The sequence below is a fragment of the Coffea arabica genome, chromosome 1c (assembly GCF_036785885.1).
Source record: "Coffea arabica cultivar ET-39 chromosome 1c, Coffea Arabica ET-39 HiFi, whole genome shotgun sequence".
NCBI lineage: Eukaryota > Viridiplantae > Streptophyta > Magnoliopsida > Gentianales > Rubiaceae > Coffea > Coffea arabica.
This window is the reverse complement of record NC_092310.1, coordinates 45,595,079-45,611,404: the sequence shown is the minus strand read 5'-3', so window position 1 is coordinate 45,611,404 and position 16,326 is coordinate 45,595,079. Positions and strand designations below refer to the sequence as shown.

Here is a 16,326-nt window from a genome sequence, read left to right as displayed (position 1 = left end):
TCAAGTATATTCAAGTGAGTTTTGGTGATAACATATTTATAAATACTCATGGGCTCATTTGATGTGCATTTAATGCCCAAAAGTACCATTTTGGTGTAAAAGTGCAAAAATGATCAAAGAACCTCACCCCTTGATTTGCAATGTAGATGTGTTTGATGTGTTTCGAGAGGTTGGATATTGTGTTTATGGTATATTAAATATGCGTGGGAGGTTGGAATTGATAAAAATTTTGTCCAATGTGTAATTTGGAATTGGTCGGAAAAGGGAGAAAAAGTTTAAAAAATTGCAGTTTTTGCAATTAGTGCACAAAAAAATAGATCCCATCCGACTCAACCCAGAAGGATCCGACCTCGGATCAACTTGATGATCAAAAGCGGAATTAAAGATCTGACCTCAAATCCAAAAGGATCCTAGGGATCGGCTGAACTTCCGGAGTGATGGATCCAAGCTCTGTCGGATCCGAGGGCTTCCAGACCGATACGAGCTCGAATCGGTTAGCGTATCGGTTAGCGGATATAGCGGAAGCGAAGTCACCGTTCTGCATTTTTCAAATTCTTCTTCCCTCTTTTCACCGAACCCTAGCCCTGTTCTTCCAATCTTCCATTTCATCCAATAATCATTCAATTTTTCACCATAGAAACGTATCCCAACCTTTTGTGAGCATAACCTCTCAACTCTTTCGAAGCAAAAACATCAATTTGTTGGGTTTTGATCTTCAAAACGGGAATTAGGGCCGCACTGTAATTTATCATTTTTGCACCATTATCATCCTCTAGCATCATCCTATGCATTTGAGGTAAGAATTTTTCAACTTTCGTTCATATTTTTCATTTCCCAATTCTTGAATTTTGTTGTTTTTCTATATATTTGGATAATGCATATATGTTGCAAATTCTTTTTATCATTGTGCTACATTGTGCTAAAATAAGTTGTTACAACTATTTTTATGCTTGGTATTGAGAGAATTGCTCATTTGGTGACATTTTTGGTATTTTCTCTCAATTATTAGGTTTGTGCAATTTGATGATTTAGACTTGTGAATTTTTTATTTCATTGAATACCTGAATTTGTTCTAAGGAGTATAAATCATTGTTGCACCAATTGAAAACAATATGAGATTATTAGAGCAAATTCCGTTTGGAAAAAGGGTGTGTTTCTTATTAGGCTTAAGCACATTGAATATTTTTTTTAAAAATTTCTTACTTCTTTGAATAAGTTGAATTTGATTTTGCGAAGTGGGGCTTATCTTTATTCCATTTAGCTGATTCCATTTGATAAAGGAATGAATTGGTATTAAGTTCATGGATATATATGCTAAGTGGTTGAATTTGAGTGACATTGATATCATACACATTGCAATTGAATTTGAGAAGTAGTTAAATAGGATGTGTGCTTGAAATTGTCAATTGTTGGAAGGGAGTTTAGCCCTTTTTCAAGGGGAAACTCTGCCGAAATTTTCTTAAATTCTTATTTAACATGTGTGAGCAAGTTTATATTGTTTCTAATGAATATTCATCTTGTTTTTGTATAGGTACTATGGCTCGCACAAGAAGGTCTCGTGTTCACACTCCTTCTCCCTCTTCAAGCGAGGAACGCACTCCATCACTCGAGGAGTCACCAGTGGAGGAATCTCCTTCACCTGAGTCGTCTCCATGCTCATGGCATAAGAGAGCATTTACGAGCCATGAGGAGCCCGCGCCAGATTATGATACCACTCGTTTCACCTTGCTCGAGAATCAACAGTGGCACGAAGCTGGTCTAGACAAAGAAATCATCATTGAAAAACATTTGGCACCGGAGGTAGACGACCACTACAAAATCACCACGGCATTCAAGCGAATTGGATGGGAGGAGATTCTACAGTTGCCAAAACATTATTATGCTAACCTGGTCTGGGAGTTCTACGCCAATGTAGAAAACAAACAGAGTCACAGTGGCAATCTCATTGTCTCGTGGGTTCGAGGCAAAAAAGTGGTTCTCAATCGAGATATAATCGCCAAATTCATCAAACTCAAGGACAATGGAGAAGATGTGAAATTGACCAAGGAATTCAAGGCACGTGATCTATGGCAAGTGGGAGAAGCCGTGTCACATCTTAAGGATCAATACTGTGAGCAAGGAAGTTCTAAGAAACTCATAGTACATGCAGATTCCTTTGAGCCTCGGTACTATCTTATTTTCTATCTTTTTGTTTTTAATGTGGTACCGAAAAGAAGTGAAAAACGGGAGCTCCGTAATAGTGACTTCTACTTCATGGACAAGATGATAAACGGAGTAGGTTGGCAGCTGACTGGAATACCTCTGCCCAGCACCATCATCAGTTACATGCGGATCACAGTTCGCATGAGAGCCGGCGAAACCTATTTTGGGTTTCCTCACCTTCTCTCCCTTTTGTTTGAGAAGCTCAAGGTTCCTCTTGGAACCGAGCTAGCCACTATCACTAGGGCTATCGAGGAGGTCAGTGCCTCGATACTCAAATCTTTGAGTATCCCTACGGATTTTGGAGCAGCTCTGGTTCGAGACATTAGAGAAGCTTCAACATCAGCTCAGCCTCCACCTCACACTGAACCACAACAGGAAGCTGAAGAGAGAGAGGCACAGCAGACTCTTCCTCCTCCTATTCCACGACCACCACCTCCGCCGCGATCCAAGTGGCAAGAGCTCCTCAATGCCATCTGCTGTATGGAGACACGGGTCGTGGAGCGCATTGACCAGACGGAGCGAATAATGAAAGAGCGACTCGACAGGCATGATCGCCGTCTTCGTGCGATCGAGGATCATTTCCACATCCGCCGGTCACCTACTCCGGCGCCTCACCATGAGGAGGAGTATATTGGTACATCACATAGTCCTTATGGAGCTGAGGAGGCCGTAGACCCTCGTTCCGAGCAGTCATGAAGATCCTTAGCTGATTGGATCTTTTGTTTCTTTATTTTTCTTTTATTGTGTTAAGTTAAACTTTCTAGTTTTCCTTTGGATCATCTTGTGCTACTTATGTTTCTTTATACCTTTTGTTTTATTTTGGACAGAATTTGGATGATCGAAAGGATTAATGGCTTCAAATTGCATCACCACTTCTATTGAGGGGAGTACTAGTTTCTTTTATCTTCCTCTCAATGAGGACATTGAGAATTTTAAGTGTGGGGGAGGGATTAATTTATCTTATGGATGATTGTATCTTAAAATGCATGATTTGAGTTGTCTATGGCTTAAAAAATATTGGAATTATATTTGGAAATATTGTTTTGAGGTTAATTTTCTTGAAATTGAGGTTGTTGGTAGGGAGTTTTATCCATATTTATGAGGAAACTCTGTCAAAATTTTTCTAAAATATTTTCCAATATTTCAAGTTAATGGCCAAAATGTTCAATTTTAAGTGTCTAATTCTTCCATTGGATAAAATGTTATATGTATTTTGGGGAAGTTTAGTCCTTATTTGACTTGAAATTAGTCATTGTGCAATTAGAATTTTTACATTTTAGAAAGTATATTCGGTTAAATAAGAAAAATTATGCTTAGAATTTTGCATGTTTAATAATATTTCTCATTTTTACGTAATTTTATAAGTAAGTGATTGATATAGTCAAGACAAGGCCAGATTTTTCCTTTAATTATGCTTAGAGGGAAAAGAAAATTAACTCAAAAAAAATAAAAAAAATTATTATTGTTATTTCTACTTCAATAATTCATGTACCGAGTAACCGGGGGTTGGCATTTACAAATATCGGCATTCGTGTAAAAAGGTACTTAAATTAAGAGTATGTTTAGCACTTTGAATAAGTGAAATGTTGAGTAATCGGGAATTTTCATCTAAAAGTATTGATTTTCGCGTAAAAAGGCATTTTCACTATTTAAGTAAAATGAAGTGTGAATAAATCCCTCTCAACTGTTAAGTTTTGATGGTCATGGGATGAGGAAGGCCATAGAATTGACTATGTAATTTACTTATTTGTAGAATTAGGATAGAATGAGAGATTGAGTTGAATTTGTTGAAATTAAGGCATAATTATTTTTATTTAATGGAATATTATGAGTATTTAGTGTAATATGAGAAATGGCACAATGATTGGTTTCTAGGTTTTGAAGAATTAAATTTGACAAAAGTATATATATTGTTTTATCTCTTGGATCATTGTGGTAAGTTATATGTGAAATTGCTTGAGAACAAGTATTGATTCAAGTGTGGGAGAATTTGATAAATGAATATTTAACGTATATTTTGTACAAGTTTGGCATGAACTTTTGGTATGTTTTGAGAAGATTAAAGCCATATTTGAACACTTTTGGTGATAATTGCTTAAATATTGTTTAATTGTTCAAAACTTGATAAATGAGTGGATTAATGCGTTAATTTTGTGAAATTGTGAAGGATATTGATGTATGAAATTCATGCACGAGATGAAAGAAATGAAAAGATTGTCCAGAGGATAAAATACACAAGAAATTAGGAGCAAAAACGAAGAAAAAGAAAAAGAAGTGAAAAACTGGAATATGACCAGCACGGATCCGAGCTCGGATCCATGTGAGTAAAGGGCGATCTGAGCCCTCGTTTGTACTTCCAGAGTAGTGTATCCTAGGACAAACGATCCGAGCTCAGATCCAGCCTGGATCCGTGTGAGTAAAGGGCGATCCGAGCCCTCGTCTGTACTTCCGGAGGAATGTATCCTAGGACAAACGATCCGAGCTCGGATTCATCAGAGAAAGTCCTCGGATCGATCTTCACCCCTCAGATCCGAGGCTCGGATCGATCTTCACCCCTCAGATCCGAGGCTCGGATCTGCCTCTCTCTTCATCAAGTAGCACAGCCGTTTTTTCTCACTTTTCACACAATTTTCCAGCTATCTTAAGTGAGTGAATTCGGTGGCACATGCTTCTGCAATAAAAGGGAAGACAAAATGAGTTATTAACAAGTCAAAACAAATTTCTTTTGACTTTCTTTACAAAATCTGAGTTGTTAGAATCATGAAGGGAAAAAAGTGCTTTTCTACCACCTTTTATGCCGAGAGACAATGGAGAAGCAAGGAGGATCATACGTAGCTAGTTTTTCTTCTTGTAGCTAGTTTCTCTCTAGCTAGGAGTTCTTGGAGAAGCATTTGGAGTTTTCACTTGTAATCATCTTATACAAGAACATAGCAGAAATTGGAGGGCTTCACCATCAATTGGTTCAGCTTTCTTTTATCTTTCTTGTACTTGTACCTTATGATGTTTTGCATTAATAAACTTGTGAGTTTGATTATTAAATCATTCATAAGTAGCTAAACGTCTTTATCTAGGGAGTAGATGAAACTGATGGCTAAATGATATGAATTGAATGTGATTTACACTTGTTATATCTTGTATTAACTTGTCTATTTGTGCATGTAATAATTACTTGTTATTGCTTGATCACCAATAGCATGTTTATAGCTGTTATTGTTCAATGAGAATTGATAGTAACAATTGAAACACATGAGTAGAGCTTAAGTTGTATGTTCATGAAAATAGAGATACACTTAAGTGGATTTTCTAGTATTTCATGAAAGAAAATAGAGTAGAACTAGTATTTCACCATGAAAATAGGGAAAACTATATTGCTCTAGGCCATTTCATCATGAAAATGAGATTTGGTAATATTGGAAATGAATCCCTCATTAAACAAGAAAAATAACAAGATGTAAATCTATTCATTTGTGTTGTTTATGCCATAAGTGGAACCTACATCCCTAGATTCAATCTTTAGTGAAATTTCTCCGTTTGCATTTAACATTGATTAAACCAGATTTGTAGACAATAGCATTATAATTTTCTTGCTCAGATTTATTGTAAGTCTAAATAATAGAGAAAAATAAGGGTCTAGTACTTGTTTAATTTGCTTCTCGTGGGATCGACCCGATACATACCCTACATTACGATTTTGGCCTGTATACTTACAGTCAATGGGTATAAAATCGGATTTAAACTTGCATTGATATAAAAATCCCGTCACATATGACCAAGAGTATGGAATAAGAAACAGATTTATTTTCCTTAACTTGGTCTTTGCTGTGATTCCGTTATTGATACAGGATCTTATTCATCGAACTTGGGAATTGGTGTCTATGAAAATGCATGATAAGATGAGTTTTGTCCAGTTGAAACTAGTTAGTATAATTTATATTACTTTTGGTCTAAATTTGTCCGTAACAAGTAAGAAGCCAACTAATTCAATAAAATATCAAAGTAATTCACAAGTTTTAAGGTGTTAAGGTGTTAATGTGGGTCGGCCCTAGTATTAGAGTAGGTTTGGTGAAAATTTTGTGAACTTGAATTCAATGTGAAGGCTACTTATGGAGAAAGAAATTATTAGATTCATGAGTAAAAATAGTATCCCACATTATTTCCTGCAGGCTGTTCTATTTATGACCTTGTGACTCTAAGCATTATAACATTTTGGTTTAATCACACTAAACCCCTATTGTACTTAGGTGATTGTTGTAGTGTTTCCCCCACAAGACTTCTTTTCAACAAATTAGCCCTTAGAAAAGATGGTCAAGCTTAAGGTTTGTTTTTTCATATGATATAATAACTTTCAAGAACTTGTATATTAAGTGTCAAGATTAACTAATTCTTGAATATTATGTGTACCACATTTCCTTTTGGTTTTTTTTCCCCCTTAGCTCGTCTTCTCTTCTTTTCTGGCATTCTGGGTTTTGATCACCATGCCGACACACATAGTCACACGTATATAATAAAACTTGTGATTATTTTGACACTTTATGGAATTAGTTGGCTTTCTTATTTGTTATTTTAAGCGCCAACAACTAATCTTAAAAAACTAACCATACGAACACTTAAAGCAGATCGAAAATAACGGTGACAGATCAAATAGTGCATTAAAAAAAGAAAAGAAAATGAAAGAAGAAACAAAGAAGAAAGGCAAGTAAATCAAGGCAACTTATTGTTTAAGGGCATAGGAGTGTCAGTGTCATCTTTGTAGATGAAATGCTAACTATGAACTCTAACTTTTAGTTATGGGGGAAAAATGCAGATACAAAGAATTTAAGGGGCAAGTTCAACAAACACCTAATGACATTGTGGTTTAATGTAGTTAAGCCTAACATTTATAATATTTAACCGTTCTTTTTTTTTTTCATTTATAGTATTTATAACATTTAATATTTATAATATTTTACGTCTACTCTACTCCTATTCCTACTCTACTCTTTTCCTATTCCTACTCCAGCAAGCATATGTTTTCTACCTCAATGTGACAATCAAGTATTTGAACCCAAAAGTCAAAGTACCTATAGTAATACTATATACTATTTCAAAGGAGTTTTGATCTGTGTTTTCAAACTCGGACCGGACCGGTCGGTCCGACCGGTTGAACTGGGAACCGGTCAAGTGTCCGGTCCGAGTTGATCATCAGAACCGGGAGATTCAAGATCCGGTCAACTCCGGTCAAAAACCGGGTTTGACCGGTACAAAACCGGAAAAACCGGTCCAACAGGAGCTTTTGTAGAAAAAGTTCAAATTTTTTTAATATTATGTTTTGGCCCCCTAAATTGTGAAAACTTATTAATATACCTCAAATATTTCATACTTTATAAATATTGTCCTAAAATTTGATGTTATTTTTCAATTAAATCCATAATTTTAATTGTAAACTTGTTAATGTTTATTAAATAATATAAATTGTTACTTGATTGTTCTAATTTCTTTGTATTTTCTTGTTAAATATATTTGAAACGTCAAATATATATGAATATACCTTTATTAATATCAATATGTTATTGGATATTTTATATACAATAATTTAATTTTTAAATAATTTTTATTTATGACGTCATCCGGTTCGACCCCTATCGACCCCCGGTCGAACCCATTGACCCCTGACCCCTGACCTCGACCGAGTCGATATCCGGTCCGGTTCTGAAAACATAGGTTTTGATCACTTCGACTATAAGAATTTCAAGTCAATTGCTCATCTCCTTCTTAGTGTAGAAACGTTGATCAATCAACTACAAAATCAAATCAATCATTCAACTCCATTATAAACTTATCATGCGTATTTCATTTATTTGAACTATATGTTTTGCTTTTTTTCATTTTTATCCCCAAAAGGCAACCGTACTAACATACTCCTGTACTAAGGAAAATGATATAATAGGACTGCATGAGGATTTTTTGGCCAATCCAGAAGATTATGCTACCTTAATAAACACCATGTGGGAGTGGAAGTCAAAGGACGTACCCAATCACTCAATCTAGTTAGATTAATCTGAATTTATGTAGAATTTACTTCCGTATAAAAGATAATTGAAAAAAAGCTAAGGATTGGAAAACCATCAACTAGCACACTCATAGATATATAGTTGAGAAGTACTATTGTTTATTACTTTGGTTTTGTAATCAAGTTTAGGTCACGTTTTTCCTTGAAGTATTCCTTGGGCAAAGTTGTTGTCTCTTGCCTCTCATAACAGGTGGAAAAATTTTGCCCCGATTGCAGGTCATATTAGATGTCCAAATTGGAATGCATGATTACCAATTTGAATAAGGGATAATTTCAGGAACCTCTCCAGAGGTTTTCGACAATTTCACTCGACTTTTTTGAGGTTTACATAATTACAGAGACCTCCCTTGGTGTGATAAAAAAAACAATAATGCCCTTCATTAATTGTCAATTCATTGAAAAACACTATCAACAATGCCATTTTTTTTCCTTTACATTTTTGTTGTGAATTATAACTCAAGGGCATTATAGAAATTTTGAGAAAAGTATAGCCTTTTTGGTTTAGAATGTTACTTAAATAGTGAAAATAGAGGAGGTAGGTGTAATTTTTAGAACTTGAGGAGTGCTTTTTGCAATTGTCAAAACCTCATAGGAGATATGAGAAATTAACCCTTTGGATAATTAAGTCCTACTGCAGACGAGAAAGGTACGCACCTGAAGCAATTATTATTCTGTAAGTAGAAGAATGTCTTGTATAAGAGTATATAGATATAAATTTATTTTTTATTCCATGCTTTAGAGATAAACTGTCATTTGTTTAATAAATTGTATCCTCATTACAATAAAGAAAGCATCTCATGCAGCTTTTATTGCTATAGAACTTTTGTCCTCTTTGCTCAATTTTGTCATGAACTATTACATACTAAGCATGATAAATACAGGGAAAAAACCTTCAAATTATATTTATTCTAATACGTGTTTGACAGGTGAATTAATTGAAACTAATTCCATACTTAGACTGCTGATTTGGAAAAAAGAGGCCAAAATGTTTTTCTGTCTCTGCTCCAGACTTCCCGTTTTCATCAAACATGGCAAACAAATAAGTTTCTATACCTCTTCCTGGCCTTCTTGGAGTGCCTTGTCCACTATTAACATGGCTAATAACATTCCTATAGTAAGTGCCAGCATTTTCAGATGATGCAGCAGGAGGGTTCCCATCAGATGGCCAGCCAGTTTCTGATACAACAATCTCGACATTAGAACCACCTTCTTTTTCTAGAGCTGAATAATGAGCATCCAAAACTGCATCAAAAATGTTTTGATATCCAAACGAACCGTCTTGAACAACTGTTCCTTGTGAGGTGAATGATGCATAATCGAGTGAAATGTTGGCTTCATCACCAATATAGCTGAAATAGGGGTACACATTGACTAGCAATGGTGCATTATTTTGGACTAGGAGATTAATTATAGGTGTAATGAATGGTCTAGCCTCGTTCGAGAATGAGCCTTGTGAGGGAGGATAAGAAATCCCTAGCAGACCTGCAGATATTGATGTTGAAACCTTGATTTGGTCCTGAAGACCTGCCGATGCTAATGCATTTTGTATATTTCCCATGGCTGGACCAACATATTGAGCAATGCTAGAACTTAATGGTACTTCATTTCCAACGGCTATGTATCCGAATTTCACATCTGGTGAGTAGCTTTGTATGTTGTTCTGAACCCAATTTGCAGCTGCCGAAGGATTGGTTGCAAGGGCCTGAATGTCTTCATTGGCAACATCAACTAGAAGTTCTATATTGGTTCCTCTTAAAGCATTGAAAACTTCCGGGACCGGAGAGTAAATTCTCATTTTTTGGATGCCATTTTGATTGTAAAGATTTATAACATCCTGACTTGATGGTAGATTGTTGCCATTGAGCCCATAGCAGACGCCTATAGATTGTACCCCTGCATCAGAATTGATGGACAGCCGTTGAATTGACTTGGAAATTCAAATAATAAGTATAGAATTGTGGCAGATTTGAATTGTGTTACATTCTTTTTTATTACTTTGCAAAACAAATCAAAATGGTTAAATAGAATTAAAAAAAAAATTTCAACTTGCAATATCATTTCACTAGTTGAATGAACTCCAAAATCAAGTAGAGTTTAGCTCTTTCTACTACCTAATGGAGATAGCAATCCCACAGTATAAGCAAAAGATTCTTCGTCTAATTACCACTTAAAATTTTGGAAGGATCTTAATCTCCGAAGTTGCAGGTGTAGGCATGAGTGATTTTCTCACATCAAACATCATGCAATTGCAACTTTAAAGAATTAAACAAGATGCATTGCATTGTTTAAGATAATCTAACATTGAGATTACATCTTCATTAGTTATGAAATGCATGAAGAAAATAATGCATGGTAAAGAAGAGTTTACGTTTACTTGGGTAAAGTGGTCCAGTTGGTATGCTATACATTAATTTTCACTTACTAACTCGTGAGTTTATATACTTAAATACACCAACATGTTCAAAACAAAACGAGAGAGAGAGAGAGAGAGAGAGAGAGAAAGATTCATTGCTACCAAAATCAGATCATAACTAGTGATTTCCATGAACATTTGATGCATGGAAACAAGCAAGGAAATTGTAGACTGGTTGAGATATACCTGTGACTCTGAGACTGAGCAAAAAAACCCCAAGCAAAGTTAGAATACTAGTCATTGTATTTTTGTTGATAAATAAGGCAGAATATAGAAAGGAAAGTTAGAAGAAATTAGCACTCAAAAGATTTGCAAAAGAAAGATATGAAAGAATGGAGTGGCCAGGGTTCTTCTTATAGGGAAAATTTTTCGATTTCAGACCGGTGGCAGTCATAATTAATTGAGTTTTGCCCAGTCAATACTTCACAGTCCAATAAATTGACAAATTCTAGCACAGTTTTTTCTCAGGACTGAAGTATTCAAGCAGGCAAATCTTTAGTGATTGTACAAGAGATGCAACTGACAATATCTTTGAATATCCAGTCAGGCTTGTGATCCCTAATGGACAAATTTAGGCAATGAATCTAGAAAATTCAAGATTTAAGTTGGCTTAAGGACTCGTGCAATTAATAGTCAAAATTATCCTCTACAAAATAAGTAATTGAACTATTAACCCTCAAAAATATTTAAGAAATTGTGATTGTTTTGCGCTCGTTGTTTAAGTTAGTAAATTTGCCACATTAATTCATAAATTATATTTGACAATTATAGATTCTTACCCATTTAAATGCATTGTAATAGAATTCTTTGCTTCCTTAAGGAAGCAAATTTGACTAGAGAATTGAATCAAGTGGTTTACATATCGTGCAAGACAAGGCCATCCATGGACCATGGTCAACTAAAACCTCATTGCCAAATTATGCAACTCCAAAAAATGAGAAGGGTAAATGACTTCAACTGTCCCCCACTTTCACCCATACATGTATTTGGTCCCTCAACATTTAAAAGTTTGTATTATGTTCCTCAACTTATCAATTTTGTTCTAAATGGTCCTTCCTAACCAACTCCAAGCATACTCGCTGCGATTTGATTCATGTCCATTTTTTGCTGAATATTATCCTATTCATGATGGATTAACATTTAATTTTGTACTTTTTTTTTATTTATCAGAATATAAGTCAGATGATAACTAAGCACTATAGCAACAACAATAAATGCAGTTGATAAGATTTTGTAAACTGTTGAATAGTAATTCTTCATCATTTTTTTCATTTATGTAAATTGGAAGATTAGTATTTTTTTATATATAAGTCAAATTAGTTAACTATTGAAAGATTAACCAAGACTATTAAAAGAGGCAAATATGCCTTGTTTTTAAACTTAAAGGATGCAAATAGACATCAAGTCTAACTTTAGGGGGCAAAGTGAAAATTACCATATTAAATTTTGCTACGAGGGACCATTTATAAGTTGAGAGACTTAATAGACAATTTTAAAGTTGAGGGATCATGGGTAAAAGTTGGGCAAAATAGGATCATGGGCAAAATTTGATGGAACGTTGAACTTATTTACCTAAATAAGAATAATAATGCAACAGGAGTGATGTTTACAAAGAATAAACCTCATCCCATACCAAGTTTTTAATGCCACATAATTGTCCTCAAAGCCAAGATCCCCCCCCCCCCCCCAAAAGTTAAAAAATAAAAATAAAAAATAAGGAAAGAAAGATAAGAAGAGTAAAAGAACGTCATTTGCCCTTGAAGTAACTCAAAAGTCTAATTTTATGATGGAGGAGCGGACAACTTGACTAATAAAAAATTTAAATCCATTTATTCTACGATAGTATAAGAAAAATTAATCTTATAACCAATGGGATGTTTCTTTGTGCTCATCTTTCTTTGGAATCTTATAGGCTCTGTTTGGATTCAACATTTTTTGAAAAACAATTTTTTCATTTACAATGCTACAGTAATATATAAACAAAAACAATTCCAAAAACACCATATCCAAACAATATATCAAAAATAACTCCAAATATACATATTTAATATATATATTTCAATTATGTATGTTATATTATATATATATATTATATTAATATAAGTATATTTATTTCAATTATGTATATTAATATGTATATTATATATATTATATCAATTGCAATAAATATTATATATTTATATATAAATATAAATATTTTGTTTAAAATATATTTATATATGTTTATAAATATATTTATTTATTTATTTATTTATATAAATTTATAAATATATTTATTTCAATTTTGTTTTATAATATATATATATTAATATGTATATTTCAATTATGTATATTAATATGTATATTATATATATTATGGCTCTGTTTGGATTCAGCGTTTTTTGAAAAATAATTTTTTCATTTACAATGCTACAGTAATACACAAACAAAAATAACTCTAAAAACACCATATCCAAACAATATATCAAAAACAACTCCAAATATACACATTTAAGTTGTCAATACATATTTTTTGCTTTGTTCTTTGCCTTAAGTACGTTATTGATGTGATTTTAGTTGTCAAACTAGGAAATCAATGTCCATGATAATTTCTATTTCTGTCTTTTCTAATCTGAATTCCGTGGCTATGGCTGAAGAACCATGTTCTAACTTTAACCCTAATTTACTAGGATCGTCTAGTATGTAGGGTTTGTTCTCATGTGGTTTAGATTTTTAAAAGTGATTATGGTGAACAATTAGAATCAGCTAAAGTTACTTTTTTGTAGATTCTAAATTTTACATTTTTTGGCGACTAAATATTGAAAATGTAGATGTAATAGCTAGTTAGGGGGATTAAAAGTAAACCGGGAAAGCCAAAAAACTGGACAACGACCCTACCCGATTTGGGAAAAGAGGAAACTGGAGCTGATTCTGATGTGCAGGTCGATTTGGATTGATGTAGAAGGGGTAATGATTCGGTCCACATGCAGGATTACATTTGTAATGTTGTTTATTAAGGCTAAAATTAATAGGAGAAGACCTAATACCCTTTCATCAAATCTTAATAGTTGCAATCATGTATTTTATTATTATTGGAATATGAGATTAGTAGCTTCTTGTGTTTTGAAAAAAGATTGGGAGATGTCTTATCCGGTCTCAATCTGACTGAGTGTTAAACCAACGAGTCAAAAGTGTCTAAGGTGATGCTAAGCCACTTTAAATGTAAAAATTTTGATCATCCAACTATAGGAATTTTCAGTCGATGATTCGACTCCTCATTGTAGAAATTCTGACCTCTCGACCATAAATAATTGGGTAAACTACTTGTTACCCTCTGTGATTTTAGATAATGTCGGATGATTCCCTCTAAGATTTTAAAATAACTACATAACCCCCCGATAAAGTAGAAAATGGACGAAATGTACAATCAGTTATAGCGCTTAGAATAAATGTATTTTAAAAGTGCATATGACAAAATCTTATTATTCATGTAACCCACTTATATTTTGTATAAATATCTACTTTATCTCCATGTAATTTTTGCATTTGTCCACGTAATCTCCTCAAAATTTTATACAAGGTAGTTAAGCCATCGATTGATTTAGCATTTAAGTAAAGACACTATTAATATTTCAATTAACAACGTTACATAGATGATTTTCCGCCAAGTTTCTACTTTATATAAAACTATAGAGAGGTAAAGTGGATATTTTGAAGAGCAAATTACACTCTATCCTCCTGTGTTTTAGTATTTGTTTACATAACCCTTATGATTTCAAAAGCTATACATGACTCGCTCATTGTTTGGATTAAAGTATCAAAATGACAGAATTTGTAATCCATAACGAAGTCAACTAAAATATCCCTATGTAAAGTTGAAAATTATTTATTAACCACAAAAGAGTTATGTATATATATTGAAAATCATAAGGGGGTTATATAGTAAAATACTAAACCATAAGAGGGTTATATGATAAAATATAAAATCATACGGGGTTAGAGTGTCATGCATATTATATTTATATATTTTGATTACTTCAACCATTTTAGTTTTTAAACAAGGGTAATTTCGATATTTTCATAGGTTCAGTTATGGATAATCATTTTTGTCACTTTAACACTTTAATCCAAATTATGAAGGAGTTATTTATAACTTTTAAAACTATAGGAGGTTATGTGAAAATTAACTATATCACATGGATAAAATGTAATTTGTCCTATTTTAAAATGTTAGGGGGATCATGTGGTAATAGATGAAATTTCAGGGGATTATTTGTAATTTGCCCTAAAATATTCAAATCAATTATTTGAGGCTTGAATTTTAAGTTTATCATGCTTACTTTGTTTATTTAAACTATTTTTTTTTCTATTTTTCCCCAAGAGGCAACAATACTAATCTACTCCTATGCTAACGACAAAGATTCAATTGAAACACCTTAACCGTGGAGACAGAGAGAACCTACCTTTAGGCCAGATGGGTGCACAATGGCAACTTCGGGATAATTTGCTAACTTTGATGCACCATGCTTCCTTTTAAACATCATGTTGGAATGGAAGTCAAAGGAACGATGTGAACAATCCGTTTGATTAATCTAGACGTAAGCAGCATGTATATCCATGGAGAGATAACTGACAAAAATGAGGATAGAAAAACCACACCAATAAATAATTGAGAAGTACTGTTGTATTATATTTTGGTTTTTTAAACTAAAACAAGTTTTGGAAAAAAAAAAAACTAAAACAAGTTTAGATGTCATTTTCCCTTGGAGATGTTCTTGTTTCTCACAACAGCTGGAAAAAATTTGGCGTGATTGCAGGGCCTATAAGTATGCCCGCGTACCAGACCAAGTGTTGGCGTCATAATTTCATAGATTGGTGTATTGACTCGGAGAAAGTGCGTGCATGTCTGGCGCTGGAAGAGGATCCCTCATTAATATTTTTTGGAAGCGGTAAACTCACATTGCATAATACACAAAATTAAATTTGATCTTATATATCACAAATGATACACTCACACACATATACATACACTCACGTATATGTATGGGTGCCACACATGCATACATACATACATATATATATGTATATATATATATATATATATATATATATATATATGTGTGTGTGTGTGAATATATATATAGACACACACACATGTATGTATACATATATGTGTGTGTGTGGATACATACAAACATATATATGTATGTGTCTGTGTGGATATATATGTGTGTGTGTGTGCGAACGCGCGTCAACACATACATGTATGTATACATATATATATGTGTGTGTGTGGAAGCATACATATATATATATATATATATATATGTGTGTGTGTGTGTGTGTGTGTGAATATATATATATATATATATGTGTGTGTGTGTGTGTATGTGTGTGTATGTGTTCGTGTATAAGTGCTTAACAACGATATATTCTTTTGAAAATTTCAGTTTGTTAGTGGAAATGCTATTAAATTTTGATTTGACCAGGAAAAATTTGAGGTTGACCAACATATATATTGAATTTCTAGAATCATGGGCCAAACTGTCCACTGGGGATCACAGGCCACATACATGTTATTAGTTTGCATCTATTCTACAATCACTAAAGACTATTGTGTAGCACATAAAATTTGGTTTGCAATCAATAATATTTTTTAAAGCTCTATAATTAAGTAGTGGGG

At 33.5% G+C, this 16,326-nt stretch overlaps 1 protein-coding gene across 1 annotated transcript; it reads right to left on the bottom strand.

Moving 5' to 3' along the window:
- Positions 1 to 9,027: 9,027 nt before the first annotated feature.
- On the bottom strand, positions 9,028 to 10,136 carry LOC113724060 (glucan endo-1,3-beta-glucosidase-like). Its single transcript, XM_027247034.2, has one exon. It carries the CDS (start codon positions 10,044 to 10,046, stop codon positions 9,183 to 9,185), a length of 864 nt encoding a protein of 287 aa, XP_027102835.2. The 5' UTR covers positions 10,047 to 10,136; the 3' UTR covers positions 9,028 to 9,182.
- Between the last annotated feature and the right edge of the window lie 6,190 nt (positions 10,137 to 16,326).